The 9586-nt window shown below is 38.7% G+C and overlaps 1 protein-coding gene across 1 annotated transcript; it reads left to right on the forward strand.

Annotated features, from left to right (window-relative positions):
• Positions 1-276: 276 nt before the first annotated feature.
• LOC138977176 (P2X purinoceptor 1-like) lies at positions 277-9257 on the forward strand. The gene is made up of 6 exons (XM_070350084.1): positions 277-422; positions 2721-2874; positions 3098-3169; positions 4944-5019; positions 8387-8489; positions 9144-9257. Exons 1-6 carry the CDS (start codon positions 277-279, stop codon positions 9241-9243), a joined length of 651 nt encoding a protein of 216 aa, XP_070206185.1. The 3' UTR covers positions 9244-9257.
• Positions 9258-9586: the final 329 nt, after the last annotated feature.

Consider the following 9586-nt stretch of genomic DNA (forward strand, 5'->3'; position numbering starts at 1 on the left):
TGCTGATTCTTTATAAACAATGTAATATAAGTCTAAATAATATATTGTTTACGTAAATAAATCATTATTTACGTAAACAATGAATTATTTACGTAAACAATAAATTGTTTAGGTAAATAATGAATTGTTTACGTAAACAAAAAATTATTTAGAATTGTTTTACATTGTTTATAAACAATTACTTATTTAGCACGTGAGCTTCTAAATAATGATTATTTAGCTAAAACTGGTGAAAAAAACATGAAAAAGTATCCAAATAATTATTTGACAAACGGAATGCCATACTCTCGAGTCATTTTGGCGCAAATCAGTTTGCCTGTCCTACTCGTGTACGAAGAACCGCGAGTGATACGTATACATAGCTTCTTCCTCACCTTCATCTACTGGATGGCCTGCATCGGGGCGGGTCTGTTTATCGGAGTGTAAGTAGACATTATGCTGTAATTTTGAGCTCGAGGCAGCGTTGTAAATTCAAAGCTTCGATCCCTACATAGTGTCATTATTGCATTACATAGATAAGAAGTCACGATTATCAATGCAAAGACTTACACTGCGAGTGACAATAGACGAAATGAGTACTTAAAGTATGCATAATTTGCTGTCTATTTTGTCGTTGGTCGAAAAAGTAAAAACAGCCTGTTGACAAAACTTGACTACAATGACAGCAGTAAAATCATCACGGTCCGTGATTCTAAGTTACAGCTCTTTTTAGTTGATGACGGGAAAGTAAGGTACTAAAACTTCCCCCTTTTTTTCGATGCTAGTCGCCTGAGATTTCCAACTTTTGATACTGTTTGTTGCTGTGCGTGGTACTGAGTTTGAATATTGCGCGCTTAAAGTACGTACTTTCGAGACAGGGCTATCATTCCATCACATGATGAACTGCATCTTTAGCATTAACCGGGCCAAGCAGACGGTGTTTCTACAAATCGCTAGTTTCTTTGAAGTCAACCGCCACTCTGTTTGTGTCACTATCAACTCATTTGTTGTATTTTAGATTCAGAGGAACACAATACCCAATTTTGACAGACTGAGTGATGATATCTTCTGCTATGGTCTGTTGAGACAGTGATATCAAAATCGAGACTGGAGGTCGAGATTTTGATATCACTGTCGAAACAGACCAATAGCAGAAGATATCACCACACAGTCCGTCAATGTTAGATATATTGCTATTTCTCTGGACATTTTGTATTCACTGTAAAGAAATTACAAAAGCATTTGTCTCAGTTTTGGCTGTTCCATATCCCTCCCTCTGATTAATATTTCTTTTTGTTAATTCTTTTCTTGTACTTTCCAGTGTTTCCATATGTCTTTTCTTTCAAAAAGTAATTAGTCACTTGCTCAACTAAATTCTGGGATAATTACATTTTCATATACATTTTTTTAGTTTTTAAATTTAGGCGTCTTTGTTTTTGAAGTGGGGAAGCAATACAGAGGTCGTCGATATCAAAACTGATATCGACGGATATGTCGTCGATATCCCTTTTGCAATGAGCTCAGTTTTGCCCAATTGACCAATGGAAATCTACGTAACATATGGAGTAGCAATATTAACTTGCTATTACATGCATAATTATCTAGAGTCCCTTTGAAACCGCAACGACGCACTTGGCCTTGTTTGAATACATTGGGTCACACGGGGCCCTGATGGCTCGGAGGTTGCGCGTGCTCAACAGCCATTCAAGTGATCGGCAAGTGCCATTTCTTGTTGTTGAATGCTTTTGCGACTCTGTTCCATCAGGTTACTAGGGCTTTTTTATGTGTGAAAAGATGTTATCGTTATATAGTGCTAACCTCCAGTGAGGCGGAGTGAGCCTTTAGCCTGTCATTCTCTGTTTTAAAATGTTTGATGTTTTTGGTTTAAAGCAGATGTATGCTTTCAATAAACGCATTTTCCCAGTTGATAAACTAACACGGGTGACAGTTCAAATGACTTTACAATGCTAAAGTTCAAGAATGATTTTTATCGACCGTCATTTCCAGCCGCATTGATGATACCTCGTGTTTCATCAAAACAGTTAAAACAATGTAAACAAAATAAAATTAAAAAAAAGGTTTCTGTTCGTCTGTCATTCTCGTCTATTTTGTCCGTTCGTTTCAAGTGTGACCGAGTCATGCAGTAGGGACTAGTAATGTGTGAAGGCTCAGAACTATATTTACCATCCTTCTAACATGAACGATCATATTCAACGCTACAGACCTGTCCGGGCTTTCACTTGGAGACATACCCAAAATCATTAATGTGGCTGCAGTCAGTGTGCAGATAGAGTGTCACATTTTACTGAATTAATTTAGCTGTTTGACACAGATGTGACTGGCAACAATGGTTTCAACAAAGAAATGTCCCCGCTGCACTGAAGCAGCCCAACTGTTGATGCATGCAGTTCTTTCTTTCTTTATTTGGTGTTTAACGTCGTTTTCAACCACGAAGGTTATATCGCGACGAGGGAAAGGGGGGAGATATGCATGCAGTTGTGACATGCGTATTAAAGGGATGCTCAAGACAAAAACAACAACAACAACAGCAAAGAAATCAACACACACGCAAACAATTCGCTTAAAGCAATATTAAAACATTTCGTCAATCTGCCGGCTTGAATGAATAAAATAGAACTAGACTAGTAAGTAAACCCCTTCGACCGAGACAGCAAAGGAAATGGTTGAGCTTCTTCTTTGTTTTCTTTCTTTTTTTTAACTACATCGAATGCGTGTTTCAGATATCTCATTTGGTACAGTCAAGGCTACCAATATTTTGACCCGGTGGAAAGTGCTGTGACCACAAAGCTGTTTGGTGTTGCGAAACCAAATGTAACTGACCTTGGTCAGTTCCGCCAGGTTTGGGACAATGCAGACTACATGGTACCGTCCAAGGTATCACCAGTTTTGTGTCAAAAGAAGATGTGTGTGTGTGTGTGTGTGTGTGTGTGTGCGTGTGCGTGCGCGTGTGTATGCGCCTGCGTGGTCACGTTGTGTGTATATGTACGTGTGTGTGTGTGTGTGTGTTTTTGTGTACACATCTTATTTTGTACCCATATTTAGGTCGTGGAATGGATACCATGAAGACTTACGTTCCATACCTATCTCTCTGTTTCAGGAGAACGGTGCTTTTACAGTCATTACAAGTGTCTTCGTCACACCAAAACAATCACAGGGAACATGCGACGAAGTTAGTTGTTGTAATGTCTACAATATACAAGTTTTACAAATTACGAGACATCTGAGAACAGTTGTCGGGCGCAATGCCAATGGCTTAGTGGTTACGACGTCGGTCTTCCGTGTGGAAGGTTCGGGGGTCGAATCCCAGACACGCATGGTTGCATTAAGATGGAGATTTTTCCGATCGCCCATATCAACGTATTGGTCTTTTCATTCCTGCTCGTGCCTTATCCCCAATCGTGTGTTCACGCATACACAGGGCAAAATACGCACGGTAAAGACCCTGTTATCCCTGTCAGAGCTCGGTGGGTTATATGTAGAGGTTACATGCCGAGTCTCAGTGATTATTAAAAATAATGGTCGAAGTTAGCGGATCATGAAAAATGCGAGCTTTAGCGAGCTTTTTCATGACCGCGAACTGAGACCATTATTTTTTATAATCACTGAGACGAGGTGTGTAACCTCTTTATTCCTCCTTTCTTCAGTTATTCAAAGAAAAGAGGAGTTTTTTTTGCGAAAGTTTGATCGAATCCTATTCACTCAACCAGTCAACCTGCGCAGGCGATCGATTAATGCGCGGTTGTATAGTTCCGTGCAAATCATTCCATTCTGTTAACACTTCTTGTCAGTTTTCCTATTTTGGACTAAAATCAAGTACACAGATATGCTGTTATTCTGCTGTGGCGGCAAAGGCAGATATTGTGTGTTCTGTATATGTTTTGGTGTCGCTTACGATAATGTTCTTTTGTCAAATGGGACTAGCAGACGAACTTTTGCACCCGTGTTCCAACGTTCAAAACTGTATGAAGTTCAGTTTTCTGGGGAAAATAGTGTATGAAACCGCTTTATGTTGTTTAAATTGATGAGATGTGTGCATTTGGTTGCGTGTGATCTGTTTATTAAATGAAATATTGTTGAAAACTGACCGTCGGATTGCAGTCTGTTGTCGAAGAAACTGAGTGAAAAGAAGGGGAACTACTCTTGTCGCTAGACTCTTGGAAATTGCTTGTGATGAACGTTTGAGCACGGCAAATCTAGATTCAGAAAACAACCGAACTCATGGATTTTATATGAAGATTCATGTGTTCAGGCCTGTAGTTGTTAATTTAAATGCGGTATGTTTGTATTGTTTGCTCCAGAGATGTATACTTCGTACGTTAGAGCGTTCGGAACTTTTCAGTCGCAAAAAGTAGTACCGAAACGGAACAACTTCTCAACCCATTGCACTATCGAGGATTCAGGCTGTTGCTGGGTCGTTATTTGTTTGGTTGCTGGGTCATTATCGAAAAATAACTACCCCTACAAGTTTACAGAGGTAAAGAAGCAGAGGGGGGAATAAAGAAACACGAAAAAACCCAGCACGCATCCCCCCGGGAACCTTGTACTGGTCTGTATTGTAGACGCTACCTCGCGTAAAATCAATATGTATGCTAAATATACATGGCAGGAAAATGAATTGCTTTTCCAGTAATATATCTTGTTTGTTTTAAAATTAACAAACTCACCACAAAGATCTGCACTGAAACGCATCTGCCAACTTTTTACATTTAGTCAAGTTTTTACTAAATGTTTTAACATAAACTGGGAATCGAGACGAGGGTGTGTGTGTGTGTGTGTGTATGTGTGTGTGTGTATGTGTGTGTGTGTGTGGGTGTGTGGTAATGGGGTAGATAGAGGGGTAGTAACTGTATAGTAGTGTTCTAAATCGTATTATGTAACACTTTTGCCGATTTTGTGTACATATTTATTATATATATTTTCTTGGCATTTCATCTTATTTTTAGGATCCAACCATCCGTGGAGCCCAATGCGAAGTAGACGCTAATTGTACGGCAGACAAAGCTCTACTCTATGGAAATGGTCAGTTCGACAAATTAAATGAATGTTGACAGATGTGTATACATACACGAGGAACATTGCTGGACAGTTTCTCGCCATAGATTGTGTCTTTTAAGGCAAGGAATGCCTTGAAAGCTAGGGAAAGGGTGCAGGTAATTTCGATCATGGGCAATTTGTTCCGGGAACAAAACGTCCGGTAAAAAAAAGCTATATTCCCATGTCTTAGCCTTCTACAGGGTGACCCAAAAAAAAGAGTACCCAAACAAAACGTCATAAATTTAACAAAAATAAAGCAATCTTCATAAAATTTATTTACACACACAAGTAGCCGCTGCATGATTTCAACAAAAAATGTTAGCGTTCTAGCTTGTCTTTCAGGAAAGTTATGCTCATTCTACAGAACATGCTCCAAATGGCCTCCCCCGGATTTAAATCCCTTAGATTTCTATCTTTGGGGGTTCCTGAAAGACAACGTCTACAGGAACAACCCACAGACAATCGCAGAACTCAAGCGAGCCATCACAACAACCATTCGCGGAATCTCGCAACAGGAGTGTGTGCGGGTGATAACTTTGCGCGGCGAGTTCAAGTTTGCCTGAATCGGCGCGGAGGCCATTTGGAGCATGTTCTGAAGAATGAGCATAACTTTCCTGAAAGACAAGCTAGAACGCTAAAAAAATTTCTGTGCACATCATGCAGAGGCTACTTGTGTGTGTAAATAAATTTTATGAAGATTGCTTTATTTTTGTTCAATTTATGACGTTTTGTTTGGGTACTCTTTTTTTGGGTCACCCTGTATATATATATCCTAACTGGTAAGGCGAAACAATCTAAAATATCACGTGCACATACATGCACACAAGCTTATGCTATGGTATCAAAATGTCTTAGCAATTTGCTGGAGCGAAATGTACATGTAGCATGGTGTGAGACATGTTACATTGTACGTGTTTGCGCGAGCGCGCGCGGCGTGGGTGTATGTGTATGTGTATGTGTTTGTGTGTGTGTGTGTGTGTGTGTGTGTGTGAGCTCTCTCTCTCTCTCTCTCTCTCTCTCTCTACCTCACCCTCCCCTCCTCTGGCAATCGACTGTAGCTGCATCTATTGATCTATCCGAGTCTCTCCCGAACCTGTCCTATGCTCAGTGGAAAAAAAGAAGAAACAAGTCGCGTAAGGCGAAAATACAATATTTAGTCAAGTAGCTGTCGAACTCACAGAATGAAACTGAACGCAATGCCATTTTACTCGTAGCATCGTCAGGCCACCGCTCATGGCAAAGGCAGTGAAATTGACAAGAAGAGCGGGGTAGTAGTTGCGCTAAGAAGGATAGCACGCTTTTCTGTACCTCTCTTTGTTTTAACTTTCTGAGCGTGTTTTTAATCCAAACATAATCATATCTATATGTTTTTGGAATCAGGAACCGACAAGGAATAAGATGAAAGTGTTTTTAAATTGATTTGGACAATTTAATTTTGATAATAATTTTTATATATTTAATTTTCAGAGCTTGTTTTTAATCCGAATATAACATATTTATATGTTTTTGGAATTAGCAAATGATGGAGAATAAGATAAACGTAAATTTGGATCGTTTTATAAATTTTTATTTTTTTTTACAATTTTCAGATTTTTAATGACCAAAGTCATTCATTAATTTTTAAGCCACCACGCTGAAATGCAATACCGAAGTCCGGGCTTCGTCGAAGATTACTTGACCAAAATTTGAACCAATTTGGTTGAAAAATGAGGGCGTGACAGTGCCGCCTCAACTTTCACGAAAAGCCGGATATGACGTCATCAAAGACATTTATCAAAAAAATGAAAAAAACGTTCGGGGATTTCATACCCAGGAACTCTCATGTCAAATTTCATAAAGATCGGTCCAGTAGTTTAGTCTGAATCGCTCTACACACACACACACACACACACACGCACACACGCACATACACCACGACCCTCGTTTCGATTCCCCCTCGATGTTAAAATATTTAGTCAAAACTTGACTAAATATAAAAACGGAGAAAAGAAAGAGTTTTTGAATTTCCTTTGCACCGTAGAGGATATCCTGTCGTCAAAGCTTGCTGCGTTAATATGGATCAGCTATACAAAATCTTGCTATTGTTATTCATGGTTTTCAAAAGCTTTTCAGTTTTTCCTTTTGAGTCACATTGTCGGGTCAGTCCTGAAGCGGCAGCTGTTGCCATTCATCTGGCTGACTGGCACTCTCTCTCGCCAGTTAAAAACATACGACGACCTTGAAATCGACTTTCATATTTTGCTACTATTTTTTCTGTGATATTTTCAGAGAGTATTAAAACACGTCTGACAAAATTAAAGAACTCTACCGAACTGACTTTATGATACATAATTTTGAATATCATATTCAATATGATGACATGCCAAGAATTATACAGAGGGTTGGGTAATTGAATGGGGTATCTGACAATGCAGGGCAGAGTCCACACAATCACATTAAAATGTTTTAAACAATATGTTTTATTTTTTTGATATGTGATTGTGTGGACTCTGTTCTGCATTGTGTATTTGTTGTTGTTGTTAAAATTGCTCGTATGCTCTAGGATGTTCATCCGAATTGAGAAACTGATATCATTTAAGCCCGTCATGCAATTACGCTATTTTCAGCCGTATCGGAAAGACACGTCTTAATACTTCAAAAAAGAAACACATGATTACAACAAACGTAAACCAGGGATAAACAAATCTTACAAAATATGTCCTGTGATTGCAATTGATTCGTCAGATACAATAATAATAACAATAACAATAACAGCACTTTATTGTCCATTAAAATATTACATAAAAATGGAAATTTTTCTTCGGCACACCCTGCCTGCCTGTAAACGATTATAACAACAATTGTATAGGACGACACACATAAAACATAAAACATAAAAGGGATGCAATCAAATATGATATTGCACTATGTTGAATTTACCCTCTCATATCACAGGAGTTGGGTTTTCACAGCAGATCTGAGTAATCACATTACCCCATTCAATTACCCAACCCTCGATTGTATGATTATTGGCATGTCATCATATTCAAAATTCTGTATTATCAAGTCTGTCCGACTGATTTCTCTATGTTCTTTCACACTTATTTCAACACACTCTGCAAATATCATAGGCAAAATATCAGCTAATTCTATATTTAGGTCAATCGGTTTTTAAATTCTAAATATACTAGGAATATTAATGAATTTATCAAGCATATTAATTATCAGGAATATTGCAATGCCTTAATTTATTGTTTTATTGTATTTCTTTATGACCTGATTCTTTCGAGGGGTCTTGTAGAACCAATAGGGTGTTGAACTTTTGGGACATAATTACGAGGTGACACTAGCTTGCGAGGGTTTTATGTTACAGGTGTAATGACAGGGAAGTGCATTTTTTCGACCTATATGCCAAGTGTCAAAGTGTGTGAGATAACCGCTTGGTGTCCAGTGGAATTTGACGACCCCGCGAAACGGTCAGTGTCTGTTGTTGGTGGTGGCGATGGTGCTGGTCGTGTGTATGTTGTTGCTTTTCTTGTGGTGTATTTGCTTGTGTTATTGTTTGTAATGTAGGAGATTGTTTGTGATTTTTGTGTTGTTTATGCTGGTTGTGTAAATGGTATACGGTAGTGGTGGTGGTGTTGGTGGTCGTGTTGGGGTGGTGGTGGTGGTGGTGTGTGTGTGTGTGTGTGTGTGTGAGTGTGTGTGTTTAATCTCTTCCTTTTGTAAATGTAATTGAATTTTGTTGTAATTCTTAATCCTTTTCTCTCACTCCCTCCCCATTGCATAATTTGCATGTTCCTCTTGACAGTTGACTGATTTGTACATGCACGTAAATTGTGCTCTCGTTAAAACTTACAGAAATACAGAGATAGATAGAAACTAAAAGGCGATTATTACCTAGAGACTACAGTGGAAACATTCTTTTAAGACAGCCACATTTTAAGACCTTGATTTTTCTCATTTTCTGGTTACAAAATCTGTAATTCGAACACTTTTTCAAGACTACCTCTTCTTTCAGACCTGATTTTCTCAGGTTTTTTCAGGTCCTAAAAGGGGGGTTCTAATGTTAAATTTCGTACTGGTTTTGTCTCTTGTTCACCCGTCTCTAAATGTGTGCCATTTTTCAGAATACGTCTTGCTACGGAGAATTTTACAGTCTTCATAAGGAACAATGTCAAGTTTCCATCTTTTCACGCTAACAGGCAAGTGCTTTATGTGTCTGCGTGAGAGCCATAAGAAAGTACAGTGTAACTATAAAAATGCCACCCACTTAAAGGCTGATAACTCCTAACTTTGTTTAGACAACTACTTCATATTGGATTTGCATTGGCCTACGATATAGGATGATAAAAGGTTTAAGTTTTATGCTCCTTCGCAAATGTATTCGAAATACCGGGATTGACTCAAAAGTAGGACGTTTGTTACTGACTGGTGGCCACACTAAACCGAATTGAGCCCTCTAGATTTGTACCTGTTGGTTTTTCTGAATGGCCTTGAATACAAAAAAACACCCTCAGACAATATATGAGTTGAAAGAGCAATTCATTAGAGGGAGTCTGGAGGGTTCAAG

This window comes from Littorina saxatilis, linkage group LG9, assembly GCF_037325665.1.
Source record: "Littorina saxatilis isolate snail1 linkage group LG9, US_GU_Lsax_2.0, whole genome shotgun sequence".
Classification (NCBI taxonomy): domain Eukaryota; kingdom Metazoa; phylum Mollusca; class Gastropoda; order Littorinimorpha; family Littorinidae; genus Littorina; species Littorina saxatilis.